The sequence below is a fragment of the Sphaeramia orbicularis genome, chromosome 15 (assembly GCF_902148855.1).
Source record: "Sphaeramia orbicularis chromosome 15, fSphaOr1.1, whole genome shotgun sequence".
Classification (NCBI taxonomy): Eukaryota; Metazoa; Chordata; class Actinopteri; order Kurtiformes; family Apogonidae; genus Sphaeramia; species Sphaeramia orbicularis.
Genome location: NC_043971.1, coordinates 18,888,819 through 18,904,615, shown reverse-complemented (window position 1 = coordinate 18,904,615; position 15,797 = coordinate 18,888,819). Strand labels below are relative to the sequence as shown.

The window sequence follows — 15,797 nt, the reverse complement described above, 5'->3', positions numbered from 1 at the left end:
TTCATTACATCAAATAAGTGACAGTGGACAAACTGAAATGCATGTTTTTAAGTCAATTTCAGTCTAAATTACAGTAAATCTGAAATTTCAAACCTGTAAAAATATAATCAATTATAAAAAAGACCAATCAAGAAGATCAAATGCAATAATGATTTTCAGAAAAAGTTTTTTTTTTTTTTTTAAAGAGTCGGAGGGTGAGTGGGTAGATGTAAAGTGGATGCAGCTTTCCACAATAGCAGGAATGTCTCAGTGTGTCATTATGGTGTCCATGTCGATGCATGTTTGGGATTGTAAGTATATGTTGTAAACATCTGTTTGAATGGTCCTGCTTTTTCTCATGTTCTGTAAATATACAACAGACAGACAGCGTCCATGATAGGAATGGTATTGTTTTACAGGCAAAGCTCCAGAGGGGTTTAATTTAGCATTCCTGCTACGGAGCATGATGACTGTAAAATGACTCAGACATACTGTAATCAACTATACATTATCTAGTGTGCACACAAAACCGCAAACATAATATATGATGCAGCTGTGAGTTTCCTTTAAATGTATTCACTAAAATGACTTTCAGAAGGAGCTAATTCTGTCTTGAACTATTTACTACTGAGTGAAATACTTCTCCAGAGCTCACAAAAAGAAACAACGCTAAAGTGCTCCTTTTGTAATTTTTTTTTGCAATCTTTTCACCGTTTAGGAAATGCACAGCTCTTTTGAGCGTGGAATAAACTACACTATTCAGGTTTATATCCTGTTTATCTGTGTTTATTATCATGCTCATACATTTTAAGCAACAGTTCCATTTTTCTGTTCAGGAACATGCACCTGCCAGTAGGAACTTGATGACAACTTACTGCATTTCTAACTTTGGTTATGAGCTGAAGGAAAAGTGCAAATCCATACTTACTCATGACCATTGTTATGTAATTATTGTTGAAATACATTGTTTTATAAATTATACAGATTATCATTTAGATATATGTGTAATATACTTCAGTTTTCTTAATCTGTTTACTATGTTATTTACAGTATTAGGACTCTAAACAGAAGTAACTTTAACATTAAGGAAGCAAAAGTCATGTGTTATGTTGTATAAATGTGAGATGAGGTGGGATTTAATACGTTTTCTTCTTCCCACTCCTTTTTGAGCAATACATATTGAATTTATTTTATTACTAGTGTACATGGCAATTGCTATATTGTCTTGATCACCTTCATTTATTAATGTATTTGCTCTGATATTAGTTCCGTGTACACGTAAAAATGTTTTCTTTTTTCTTCTGCTCAAAACAAATGAATGACAGAATCCCACATTAACTGCAGTGAGTTTCTTATTTTTTTACCATGTTATTGCCTATGTTAATTCTTTTATTTAATCGTAATTGTAAATTGCTGCTATGTCCTCCCACTGTTTTTAGAGCAGCCAAATAATTCCTGTTGTGCATTTGTGTGCATTCTTATTATGACTATGAGAGCAGAGGGATGTTACCACCCACCCCCCCATTACCACTAAAGACCACTGTCTCCTCTTTAATTAGGCGTTCATGGAAGAAAGATCTACACTGCACTGACACTTTTACTGGGGCAGATGGAGCAGGATATGTGTGCGTACACCTGCAAACGCACATGTTTGGTCACGGCTTGTCAGAGCACACAGATACTGTACAGACGCTCACATGCGTCAGAGTGCTTTTTCCACACTTCTTTCTTTTTTGTTTTAACTGCCTTTGTCACATAAAGAGAATTGACTTCTTAGGTCCATGTGGTCGCGCTGATGTTTATGTTTGGGAATGGGCTCCATTGCAAAGTAAAGCCCACTGCAGAATTAGACCAGAGATGAAGCAGGTGGGTCTGTTAATATCACTCTACAATTGTTTGAAGTGCACAAATCAATGCAATAAAGAAAAGAGACAGACCTGATATTAAGTACTTTTTGACTAATTGTGATTCAAGGCAAGTTTATTTGTATAGCACATTTCAGCAACAAGGCAATTCAAGGTGCTTCACACAGGACATTGAAATCCAATGACAGGGAAAAAGAAACATTTAAAACATTCTAAAAGAAACATGTAAAAGGTGATTAAAAACAGCAAGTAAGAAAACAACACATAAAATCCAAAAATATAAAAACACACACATATTAAAGTAAGAGTTGCAGTGCAGAGTTTCGAAAGAGAATATAAAATTTAAAAAGTAAAAAGCCTTTTAGTCAAAGGCAGCAGTGAACAGGTGAGTCTTTAACCTTGACTTAAAAGAACTCAGACTCTCAGCAGACCTGATATTTTCTGGTAGTTTGTTCCAGATATAAGGAGCATAGAAACTGATTATTATTAATTAAGAGACATTGATTGTATGCAGATTAACCTGTGTATAATATAAATCAGCAGATGTCTGTTAATCTATACACTGGTAGCCTAATTCATCATTTCTGATTAATGCTGAATCAGGTGCTTTGTGCAAAATAAAACCTACATGATAAAACATACCTTATTATAAGTTATAGGTTTTGTTGCATTGACAGCTGAGTCAGCATTAATCAGGAGGGATTCGTTAAGAGACTAATCTGCACATTCACAGATATCTACGATTGAATCATTATGCCTCTTTCTTGTTAATCCATTACATTTCTTGTACACTTTAAAGATTCAGTCACTTTTTGTTTTACTGTGTTGATAATGGTCAACAATACACTTTGGACTTAAATGTAGGGTTCTTTTCCGGGCTACATCCAGTGGTCTGATTTCCAGTTCCACAAACTACAAATAAATATGCAACTGAAAAAAAAAATATCCCAATGGCTTCAATTACACTGTCAACAGCGAATAGACTCTAATATAGCCGCTGTTTTAATTAAACGTCAGCCTTTTCAAAATAATGTTTATTTGAAATTCCTTTTAAGTGAATAATATCCAGCAGCCGCAGCTTATCATTTAATTTTCCCTTCCTAACACTGTCCAATTTATGTGTTTAGGCTTCGCTTCAAGGCATGCATGATCCTGGCATTAACAGAGGGATAGTATGTCCCATAAATCCAAATAACAGAGCAGGTATGCTTGTGTGTGGCTCTTTTGTCTTTTCATTTGTATACATTAAGATATAATCTCTGTTTCTGGGATGTTCTTAAAATATATTGTTGACTTAGTGTTTTTGGCTGCGGTTTGCTTTTCCAGCAGTTCATGAATATTTGCATGTTGTGTGACCCCCCCCCCCCCCCCCCTTGTGCTTTCCCGTTGAATCTGTCTGTATGACCACACATGATCTACATGTTAAAACCCACACTTACAGATTCTTATTCCGCCTTTTTGTCTCTAAGGACTAAGGTGTTGATTCCTTTCTTCCCCCAGTGGTTTTTCCTTCGTTACATGTACACATTCACACACACAGAGCCCCATCTCCACACAGCAGCTCCCATCAGGCAGGGGTTACACGGTGTCATGCAGGTTAGATCTCTCTCTGGGGGTTCGCCTGGAGGCAAACCTGAGAGAAAAGCAGTGGACTGAGTGAATAAGAAGAAAGATACTTGGAGTAGATTTGGATTATGAATAGAATCAAGGGAATGAAAGAGGGATCTCCAGAATGAGAGTGAGTTCAGGCAGGGTTCTGGGTTGGGGGGTGTGTTGTGTGAGGAGGGAGAGGAGTGGGGGGGAGGAGAGGAGGGGTAGGGGTGGAGTCGGGGGCTCTGCTATTTGTAGATCCTTGTGATGGATGACTGGTGTGTGTGTGTGTGTGTGTGTGTAAGACAGAGAGAGAGAGAGAGAGAGAGAGAGAGAGAAAGAGACTGGCTTTTTTTCCTTCATGCTCCTTCCCTATTCCCTCTCTCTTCAGGCGAGCAGAGCAGAGCGGGACTGAGTAAGAGGAGGACAGACGTGTGCAGACCAGAGCACAGCAACTCCACAAAGACAAGACAGGAGAGGAGTTTGCAAGAAGAAAATAAGAAAAGAAAACAGCAGTGTTTTGTTTTTTCTTTTGTTTTTACATCAGCAAACTGTAGTGGATATCAAACAAATACACCAGAAGAACAAAAAGAATTGGAACAACCAGAGGGATTGGCTTTGCTTCACAGCTAAGAGGAGAACACTAAAGTAGAATTTTTTTATTTTATTTTTAAGAATTTTGTACCCTTTGTCATTTTAAATTAATCCAAAGGATATAAAGCAAGAGAAGGAGGACTCACAGAGAAGTAGGGCTGCAGTGGTGAATATGCCGGTTAGAGGTAGCTGTTTTGGGGCAGGCATGGGCAGGCTGACTGGACAGCCTCTCTGGATGTTGGTGGTGATGCTCTTTGCCCTTCTCATGGGTGATGCCAGTGCCTGTCCAGCCCTGTGTACCTGCAGCGGCACCACAGTGGACTGCCATGGACTGGGTCTCAAATCCATGCCAAGGAATATCCCCCGCAACACTGAAAGACTGTGAGTACCATCTGTACTCTAGTTCCTTATGTGCGTGTTGATAAAGAAACTCTCTGACTGTGTGTGTTTGCATTATCCTCATTTTGTCCTCACTCTTTTACATTATAGTGGTGGCACATGACTTTGCTCAGACTGAGAGAGAACAATTGCCCTGCATGTAAAGCTGTGTGTCCAAGTGTCAGTCAGTCAGTCAGTCAGTGGCATTCCAGTCAGGTATAAATAGGCATGAGGGACTGGAAAGAGCCAGAGCAGATGTGTGCTTTTCACATGTGTCTGTAATTTATTTACCTGTTTGTTTATGCATAGTGTGTGTGCTTTACTTTTTTCTGAACTCTGGAAGCAAATTGTCTCATTTAGTCTTCAACTGAGCTAAATGCTACCAAAAATACTTACCAGTAAAGTTTGACTTAAAGTTTAGATTTCATTTTATTTGTGAAATGGAACCAGATTGTCTTCCTGGTGTGTGGTTACCTTAGATTCTGTAATGTTTGGGGACACATTTCCTCTACTCATATCATGTGCAGCGCAGTGCCACTCTTAATCCCTTCTTCCCCCCTTCTCCCACTTTTCACTTTCTTCTACTCCTGGGCCAAAGTCTACCCTCTCCCCCTCTCATGCCCCTGGACGCTCACTCCACAAATTGTTAAATCATGTAGAAAATTAAGCAAATCTGCTACTTAAGTGAGTCTTGCACGAGGATCACGTAGCTGTCTTGTAAAATGAGGGATGGGAGATAGAGGGAGAAGTGAAGCAGACGCTGGTTTTCAGAGCAGAGTTTCTCTGTCTTTTCTGACATTCCTTTGAAATATTCATCAGTAAATCAGAAGTGAGGAGAAGTGCAAGGGGAAATAGATTGTTCTATTTCAGCTTTTAGAATATCAGCCCTGAATAAAACATGTGGTGGGAACGGAGGAGAGAAAGCCTATGTCAGAGGCAGCGTTGGCATAGTGGGAGCTGGCTGCATATTTTATGCTTTTCATATTTAATTTCTAAGAACACCTTTTTTTTCTGCGGCCCGCATGTTTCCGGGTCGCTTATGCGCACATGCTGGTTCAACATTGAAACTGGGAGGAAACATGGTCATTTTGTGGTTTCCCTTGTACATGAATGGCTATTCACACTGGAAATAAACCCCGGCCTTCCAGTCAAGAGCATTTTTGTGTTAAAAGTTATTTGTGCATTCATAGTTCATGTTCAGTAAATGATCTTATCATTGTCGCATCTCTGGAAGTTTCCAAGCACTTCTACAACACTCTGGACTCTGCCTTTTATGCATAAAGTGCATAAAGGTCATGTGTAATTTATTTGTGTTGCTACTTTGTGTGTGTGTGGTTTTGCATATATTAGCTGCATGTGTGTAGGTCATGTAAAAGATGTAGTCTCAGCGGAGAGAGTACCATTTAACAGCAGCCTCTTTTACAGGCTGATATACAGTGTGATTTATCAAGGTGATTGTGCTAGTCAACATAGCTCACCTTGCCCCACACAGTGGTCCCATGTGCATAGCTAGATTTATGTGTATGAGTTTGGAAAACTGTATATTTATGTGACTATAATTGTATAACCTCTACCGGGGTCAAACATGAGTAATGCGTCCAGGAAAGATTTTCTAAAATGTTTCCAGAGGTTGGTGGTATTATATCTAGTGGAAATGGTAAACTCAACTTCAGATTGTTTTTCTGCAAAACAAAATACAAAGATAAGTGTATTCAGATGAGGAAAGGCAGCCAAAAAAATATGTTACTGCCAGTATGGCTTACTTTACATGTATATATATGTCTCAGTAAGCATAAGTTTGTTTGTGCTAATGTATACAATATGATGTCTTTGGGAGTGAGCGTGTAATAGAAGAAGGGAGTTGGTTTTGGAGTAAAATGTGTGTTTTTGGGGCGGGGTGTATGACCGAGGGTGTTGAGACAGACAGCAGAATCCCATTTGCACTTGTCAGTATGGGTTTGGATCAGGTCTGACCCCTTGTGCTCCTCAGACTGAAGTCTGTAATGAGACCGTAAGCTCCACGTGTTAAAATCACACCCTGCCTCGTACGGGCCACCAGCCACTCCCTCCCCCTCTTCCACCTCTCCTCATCCATCCTTTCTCTTATTTCTCTGTCTGTTTTCCTTGTCTCACAGTCTTTCCTTTGTACATCAACTGTGCTAATAATACCTCAGCCTGGTAATCACATTTATGCAATCACAGTAAAACATCTAGAAGTCTGATTAAAAGCAGGTTGTCAGAATTGTGCTTGGACAGGTATTAAACAAACCTGCAGCTTTTCTCTCTCCTCATATTAGCCCTGCTGTTCAGGAAGTGTTTCATATGCAAAAGAGATGATTTGCAGAGGAGGAGGAGCTCCTTCGTCTAATTGCAAAAAGGCAAAAAACATGAATATCTTTGTGCCAGAAAATACCCTGCACTGAGATTTGGGGGCATGTTGGTGGAGCTCCTCCAGAATAAGGGATGTGGAAGCTGCACACCATATGTTATGTGTGTGTTTCTGTTTTTCTGCGTGCCTGTACAAATGAAATGTGATGTTTGTTCATAAACTTGAGCATGTTCCACCATGTGTGTAAGTGCATGCATGCAATGAAAAATATAATTGCAGATACAAATATGAATTCTGATAGCCATGTTTATGTATTTGGGGGTTGGAGGTGGGGGATGTGTATGCATGTGCCAGGGAATTCCTGGCATGTTTTTGGCATTGGCACATAGCTGATATAACTGACAGCTCACTGGCCACCTGATCCATAATTTACCCAGACAAGACTGAACACAGCCTGCCCACTACCTGCCAAATCTTGCTGCAGGACTAAAGTGGAAAGAGGCAGATGGGAAAAGAAAAGATGTTGTGTGAGTGGTGAATTTGGGAGGATCGAGAACAGATGAGAAGTTACTTCCAGGGATTATTATAACTCAGACAATAACCACTAATAAAGGGTGGATGAGAGAAAAGAAGTGTAGGCTAATGAATGAACAGGTTATTTATTATTAACAGCAAAATAGGGCTCATCCTGAAGCTACTTCATTCAGGTTCTTCTCCAGTCTATTACTGTATATCCATCCTCATAGCTGGTAATCCCGCGAGGAGTGATAATGCTTGGAATGAAGATCATTCAGAGAATGTTTATGCTCAGTGAAGGATTGTGAAATTACAGGCCTGGGACCCAGTCAGTTCAATTTACGGCCTGCACCACACAGCTGCTACTTAAGTGAACACCATCATTTTCTGTATATTGTTTGAGTTTTTGAGTCTTCTGCTTGATGAAATATGAAGGAACATACTGTAGGTTTGATTTCTGGATGGTTTGTGCTTCGAGTCACTTTTTTACACTATGCATACATGGTTTGACCAGCTTGTTGCTTGTTGCTTGTCTTAGCAGAGTGATGACAGGCTGCTTGGCTTCAAAGAGAGCTCTCGTGAGTCTAAATCTACCCCAAACTGCGAGCCAGCTCTCTTGATAAGCATAGCTAGTTTATGCCTCATAGGAGTTTAGAAATGACCCAGTCAGTGGGGTGTGTATGTCAAAGGAGGCCTCTACTAAATCTTGCACTTTTTTCCTTGCTTGTGTTCATGTATGATATGCTAATCTATGGTGCGTTGCGTGTGCATGTGTATATGTGTGTGTGCGTGCATGGCTGTATCTCAGCAGACCATGAAAATTGAATTTGAAGAATCCACCTAGATCACCTTTCATCTCTTAGAAGTCCGTCTTTCCTTTTAGCCCTCCTGGATAGCCAGTGAGAGGCCGGCAGTCGAAAAGCAGAGGGGGTGGGCTGTGTGAGTGTCTGTTAAAGTGCACATCGCTGAACATTCTCCTGATGCTGTAGATGTGCCTTAGTAATCCAAATTTCACGCTAGTCATGATGCTTTTTATGTGATACAAGTTTCAGTGGAATTTACAGGCACCATTCCATCTGCCCATTTATTATATTTATGCTTTGTTCAGTGCAACAGCAGTGTTTTGATCTTATCAAGCCAGTCAATCATTAGTCTCATTAAAAACTGTAAAAAAAAAAAAAAAAAAAAAAAAAAGCAAAAGATGAAAAGGTTTAACTGTTGCATCCAGTTGTGTAATAAAGAGATTGAATCAATACGTTAGTTCATAGATTATAGTTGTTTATTAATTATATTTCAGTTGATAAATTGAGTATTTTTATCAGCTCTACCTAGTTTTTGAGGGGTGCATGTCTGCTAGCATAAGAGCTAATGTCAGCAGAGATGTCAGTATCAATAATATCAGTGTTCTCAGCAGGGGAGAGATACAGATAGCGCAACGCTTTATTCTTCAGGATCAACAGACAGATCCAAGTGCACATGCTGCATCCATCATATTACCAGTCGTTGGCGCACACATCTGTCAGGCAACAGTCTTCTCAGTCCTCTTTGTGGAATAACTAAAATATAATAGATGTGGTATAGCAGATGTTTTATCCACATGATACACTTTACAAAGTACACATTCATAAATGCCTTCATGAGGGACTCAAAACCACAACAGAACCTCAACGTCCGTCATTGTACAAACTACAGATACAGTGTAAACCATGAAAGACACTTCTGTCTCTTCTACTACAGCCCTGTGTGTGTTCGTTCTTCACTATGTGTCAACAACATACGCTGGAACAGATGTTTAATTGATTAACTTTGACCTGAGAATGTCATAAGTTATCTGTGTTTGATCAGAAAGTGTTGAAGCTACTTTCCTCCCTTGTCTCACTCTCTGACTTCCTTTTCCCAGTCACTCATGCTATCGCTGGAGTTTTTGCTTACAACAGCAGCTGCTGCATGAAAAAAATCAAGGCTGTCAAGGCTGGAGCTGCAGAGTGAAGGCTGGCTAAAAAGAGATTAAGAGCTTGGATTCAGACCCCCGACTTTTACCTGTAGCGGTTTATATGGGGGGTTGACTATGTGTGTGCCATGCTTGTGTGGGATCTGCTTGATGTTTACCTTTCCTATCAGTAATCTTGCTCCTGAGGCCTGACTGAGCAGAATGAAAACTGTAAATAGCCCATAAGGATCCCAGGAGTCGGGAAAACACTCACAGACCTAGTCTGTAAGCAGTGCACACACTCCGACTCACACACTCAGAACTTACTGATGCACACACACTAAAAATGAACAGTTAAGGGCCTTAACTGCTTGTCTGAAAGCCACATTTCAATGGAGAGGGAATGTTTTGTTCAAGCTGAGCAGAAATCTGACCTCTTAGTGTGGATAGAAGTGTTCCAGTCGGGTTTAAGAGTGTGTTATTTTGGTCATGGTGGTCTGCCTTCACCCTCTCTCTGCCTCTGTCTCTCTCTCTTTCTTTGACTTTCTGTCTCTCTTTCTTTGAGTAGGAGGTGGTTGTGAGCCCAGATGATACCGCCTGGTTCTGGAGCTTGTTGGACCAACTATATAGGTCACTTTTTCCTCATTGTCTACCAGCCGTCTAGGCCTTATCTCTCCACTGACGTTTCTCAGACAGCCCGTCAGCTATTCACAGCTCCCTGGCTACTCGCAACACTTCACCACACTGCTCCACACCGTCGCTTTTAGGCAGCTAACAACACTGTCAGGAGCTCTCTCTTCTTCATGTCTCTGTGTGACTTTATGTTTTGTTTTTTTTTTTCCTCTCTCCTCCTGCATGTTTCACGGCTGTCATGTCCATATGTTGCAGAATATGGTGGCTGGGAAAGAGATCGAAAATTTGATTCTTCTGCAGTTCCTCAACCTGTTTAGTTCATTCATTAGAGAGAGTGCTTGCTGGTTCAGTCACATAGCATTATCGGTGTGCGATTGTGGTTAATGAGCATCCACGCTTTGGCTGTACATGACCTCAGGCTTTTGATCATCAGCTTGTTTCCACAGTGAGGAGTTTGGACAACACACTGCCACTGATCCTCAATCAGCTGGCTTCTACCTTCCCTGCCATGCTAAAGCTGTTCAAGACAAATGGTCCTGCGGTGCACACAGCAGCTATACAGACTGAATGCACTGTAAAAATACCCACTTCAGTGAGCTGTTTCCATCTGCAGTTAATAATAAAGGTGCATATTAATCTTGTGATTCATTCATTTGAAACAGCAATGAGTGAGTTTTCCATCTTTTGCTTTAATTTCCAGGTGAATTTCCTGCACATTAACTTTTGCATACAGCAGGAGCAACAGTGGAGAAATTAGTTAATATATTGATGTACTTTAAGGAGTCATATGTTGGCGTTTTAGTGTTTTTGGTTGTGTAACTGTATGCTGAGAATAAAGCAGCAGCAAAGGCAGGAAATAGCAAGAAAGAAAGCGACATTTTAATGGAGACTTAAGTGGTTTGAAAACTTTAAATAATCGGCCTTATCATCCCTCAAGACACACATTCATTATTTTGACTTTTTGCTGGTATGCGCCGTCCCACTGCGTCTACATTTATTGCCGTTCTGCAGTGTTTCTGCATAAATTGATAATTTTGGTGAACAGCTGTACAGCCAACAGTAGTTTCTCTTGTGATCATTATGTTCATTTGTTATAGGCCAGGCTCCAACAGAACACCATCGCCTCTCCCACAGGTGTATTTGTGTATAGGCTGTAAGTGTGCTTGTATTCCTTGATGGAGTATATTTATATTTCCTTTGTGTATGTGTGTAAAAACAGAACACATGGGGATATTTGTATCTGCAAGAGCATATGCAGACCTCAGAGTGTTTGCTTATCCTCCCTCTAGTCTTGGGGTTTCATTTCATGTAATGTTGCTCAATTCAAACCAGGTCCCCTTCGGCAGAGGGACCCCAGCAGCTGGCAGAAATAAACATAATGAGTTTTTCAGCATTGTAGCAGGGCTGTGAGTCCTTTGAATTATAGAGATGTGGAGAGGTGGAGCATGGCGGGCCGTGGGTCCACCCAAGGGAAGGTGCTTTAGGAAGTGCTCACAAGCATCAATCAACTGGACGGAAGATGAAAAAGGATTAGATAGTGATGTGATAAATCCACTTGCTCTGTAGGAAGTGTGTCAGCACTGGGAATCCTCGCAGAGTTTCCAGTGGATGGAATGGATTTGACTAAAGCAGTTGGAGGTGGAAATCTTCGCTGTAGGAACTGGGAATGATACCTAATAATTTTCAGCCTCTAAAGTAATACTGCAGTACAGTAATGTGAAAACCCGGGCAAAGTCAGTACAACAAAACATCTGTGCTTGAAAGAAGTAAATGTGCCTTTGCTGCCGTGCCAAAAGCCATTGCATAGCTTCCTTTGATTGTAAAACAAAGAGAATGCCAGTGACTGATATTCAGTCTAATAAATAGCAGATTTTACTTTGAGATAGTTGACGCAACATAACACTGTCATAATAAAGATTATTTAGACATGAAGCATCACAGTCTCCAGACTCTAAGAAACAATACATGTCTAGACTCTATTTTCTCCAATGTCTTTAAATAGTGTAGGTTCATCTAGTTTTACTCTGCTGAACAGTGTCAATTACGATGCCATTTAGTCTTCCTCATCATAAGCTGATGGAAAATGCAGCTACATTCTGCCAACCATAGAACTGGAGGATCCTCACAGATAGAGGCAGTGGTTTAGTATGTTACTCCAGACACAGAATCAGCCTTTTGGTCAACAGAGGGGTCAAACCTCAAGAATTGAAGCAATTCCAGTTCAATTCTGAATGGCAACATTGCACCTTTTGCAAAATGCTTAACACAGTGTTTTTCAACCTTGGGGTCAGGACCCCACGTGGGGTCAGGACCCCACGTGGGGTCGCCTTAAATTTCTAGTAATTGATTTAAAAAAAAAAAAAAATTACTAATAAAAAATATGTGGTGAGTTGACAGAGATAACCACAACACATAAAAGACATGACAAACTCTGAAGCTGAAACTGAAGCACTGTGGTACTGTTTATCTGTCAAATGTTCATTGTGGTCAGTTTCAGATGCGGCAGCTCTTTCATAATTCATAGTTTGAGTTATTGTTGGTTCAGTATTAATTCACAGCCTTGCAAATACAAGCTGGATTGACTGTACATATCCTCACTTTGTGCAGTAATCTCAACCTGGCTTTTCTGCCTCCGTCCATAATAACATACATTATATAGACTAAATGTTGTCTAAAATTAACGTTACTTTGCAACTTAGTAGCAAACTATTACATGATCAAAAACAAATTAATTTTAGCCAAAAAAAAAAAAAAAAAGTCTCCGTTTTGAATGTCTGGGGTCACCAGAAATTTGTGATGTTAAAATGGGGTCACGAGCCAAAAAAGTTTGGGAACCACTGGCTTAACAGGTATCACTTTGGCAGGACTACTGAGGAGTTTTGCATTTTAGTGCAAAGAACAAGTGTAAGAAAGATCCAGCAACAGTAAATTAGTCCACTCACTCAACGAACAAAGCACAAGCTGTGATGTCGGAAAACTACTTTCATTAGTCAACTCCGGAGTACACACACAAGTCTGGCATGTGTATTATTACAGGTTAAAGCAGGACCTCTTTTCTGAAGGAGTAAAGTGTGGTTTTACTTGTTTATGTGTGTCATTTTTCCACAGATTCCCCCTTCTTCCCCTCTTTAACTATCTCTCCCCTTTTTCCCCTCCTCTATCTCTTGTTTTTAACATCCTCTGGGTGTCATCAACAGTGACCACCCTGAAGATAAGACATTCACAATCCAGAAGTGTGTGTGTGGGTGGATGTGTGTGCCTATCTGCGTAAGCACCTGTAATGAGCACCACATGTGTGTGTATCGGAGCCCAGGCTAATGAAGCCCAGTCCATTATTTATTTCCCGTGGCCCTGTCGTTTGGCCTGTCGATGCACCTGTGTATACACGCACACATACACTCACATGGACACACACACACCATCTGTCTATAATGACTGTTCTCTTTCGTACTGCATAGCGCTACAGTCCCTGGAGTAGTTATTAGACGAGAGAAGGAGAGAGTGACTTGGCTGTGCTTTGGGGCAGGGGGTTGGGGGCGGAGGGGGGTCAGGGTAGGGTGGACCCATAATGCTTAGAAAGTGCAGTAGCAAAGTGAAGCACTGCATATTTTGATTTCTTTCAGAGCTGGATTGTTTGTATGGTTTGCACACGTTTCCTGCTGTCTTCTCCTTTTGTCATGAGAATACAATCTGCTACTGGAATAAAGTCTACCAAAGTCTGCAGCAAAATGGAAAAATACAAACCTTTCCTCTGTCAGCACAGCTTACCTACACATCAATCAGTCAAGAGCTGCTGTTATGGTTAGTAATCGCCTGATCAGCCGAAAGACAGTGGTCAGAACTTCTCTTTTTCGGCCTTTTGTCTCCGCCTTGTTTTGAAGCGATGGCCAGCTCTCAGCAGGGAGTCTGCTCTCATTATATACACAGCACTTAGCTTTCTGGCCTTGTGGCCCTACCCAAATCCCCTTCGCTGGCTCCTGCTAATCCACACGAACAGTGGAAGGACGTGGCAGACAGAGAGAAGGGGGTGGGTGAGGTGGGGGTTGTGGATCGTAGTGGGTGAGGGCTGGAATAGAAAGACAAACAGGCAGCTCAAATGTGGCTTTTATTTTAATAGAATGTTTAATATCTCCCTGTGGAATTTGTGAAAACCTTTTCTTTTACTCAGGCTTTCAAATACAGTGATCTCTGTTACATTAAACATGCAAATTCACATCCAAAGCCTTTTACAGTTCATAAAAGCCGCAGTTAGGGGTCAGGGTTATTACAGACTCAAACTAAAACTCGAGTGGTAACAAAAACAGTTTTATTGAGATAAGAGTAGGAATGGCAGTTCTCAAAAACACCAAAATTAATCATACATTTAGTAAAATTGCAAATAAAATAAACATTTTCATTTCGCTTCAATATCAGTGAGCCATTGAGTAGAAAATGACTTTACTGTATGTGATATCCAATTGTATTTAGTGTCATGCATTCTTTTATTCTACTAGTTTTGGCTTTTCATCAAAGATTTTCATCCAAATATGTGAAAAACGACCCAGTGAAAATGAAATAAAAAACTAAATTAATCTAGTCAAATCCTCATGAAAATAAAACAAATGATCTAATTATACTGAAATCCAAAACCAAAGAGCAGGACTGAATAAAAATGATGGAGTTGGGCTAGTGTGAGAGTGTGTATGTGCGGAATGTGCTTGTGTGTGTTGCATACCTCCAGATAAGATTTTACTTGGGTATCAGTAGACAAAGATGCCTCTTTGTCACCGTCTGCTCTTTTAGTCTTCAGGCTGAACAGGTCCAGAGGGAGCATACAGATAAATTATTCATACATGTTTGCGTGTCTTTCTTTGCAGGGAGCTGAATGGGAATAATCTCACACGCATCACCAAGAGTGACTTTGCTGGACTCAAGTACCTCAGAGTTCTGTAAGTACTCACCCTTACATTGATGGAATGTTTGTATGTGTCTCTGTGGTGCATGTAGGTATTCATTTGATATTCATTCATGCATACATGTGGTGTATCTAAATTACTCACAACTCACAAATTGCACAGACTTGCCAGAAATATTCATATTAGCATAGACTCAGTGAAGTGGAGCCTCTGTGGAGAGTCCTATTCCACAGTACATTAAGCTACTGCTACTTGTGATGTAATGTACCTCTCTCTTTCTGTATTTGCTCTGTTGTAGTAGCACTTATTGTCTCTTAGACACACATGCACACACTCACTTACCCTATGTTCCCACACATCAACATGTAATGTGTACACAAGCGCCAGTCCTTAATAGGCTCTCAGCACAGTTAACACATTCAGGTGAAGTCATTGACTCCCTCTGTGTTGAAATTAAACAGCACTTCTGACTTCAGGTAATAAAGCAGTTGTAAAAGTGTCTATTTATGTGCATGTGCACTTGCAAGCACTGCCATAGGTGTTAAAAACACTGCCGAAGGGGAAGCTATGTAGGGCTGAACATGTTTTAAATGTAACACGAGCTGCACATAATTCCTACTACCCTGCAAAGCCCGACTATTTTCTAGCCTCTTCGTTACTCACCCATCCCCCTGTCCTTCCCTTCTTTTCTAAACCCCACTTTACATGTTCCCACCGCTCCTTGTCCCCTCGCGTCCACCTACTAGACCCACATGGGGGTTAAATGCCTTCATGTCACCAGCTTGTCACAAGTGAGTAAAAAGGAAACAAGTTCTTGCAGGGCTACTGAAGACAGAACTTCCTTACTTTAAAGCCACTGGTATGCGACCCATACCTCACACATTATTTTTTTTTAAAAATTAATTAATTAATAATGATTTTTAAATAAATAAATAAGTAAATAAATAATAATAATAATAATAATAATAATAGCAATGTATTAATAACCCATAAAGACCCAAACAGCCACCTTTGACCAAAAGCATCTACTGATCAAAACTGTTTACTCACTGTTGATCTACTAATCCTTTCAATACATGTAAATAACT

General features: G+C 40.3%; 1 protein-coding gene across 3 annotated transcripts in view; it reads left to right on the top strand.

Moving 5' to 3' along the window:
- Positions 1–3,826: 3,826 nt before the first annotated feature.
- Positions 3,827–15,797, top strand: part of slit1a (slit homolog 1a (Drosophila)) — a 125,419-nt gene continuing 113,448 nt past the window's right edge. For 2 of the 3 annotated variants that reach the window (XM_030155984.1, XM_030155983.1), the window contains exons 1-2: positions 3,828–4,409; positions 14,671–14,742. In XM_030155984.1, coding sequence (XP_030011844.1) covers positions 4,201–4,409; positions 14,671–14,742 — 281 coding nt within the window. In that variant the 5' untranslated portion in view covers positions 3,828–4,200. Of the gene's footprint in view, positions 4,410–14,670; positions 14,743–15,797 lie in introns of all 3 variants that reach the window. The other variant, XM_030155982.1, reaches the window with a different exon arrangement.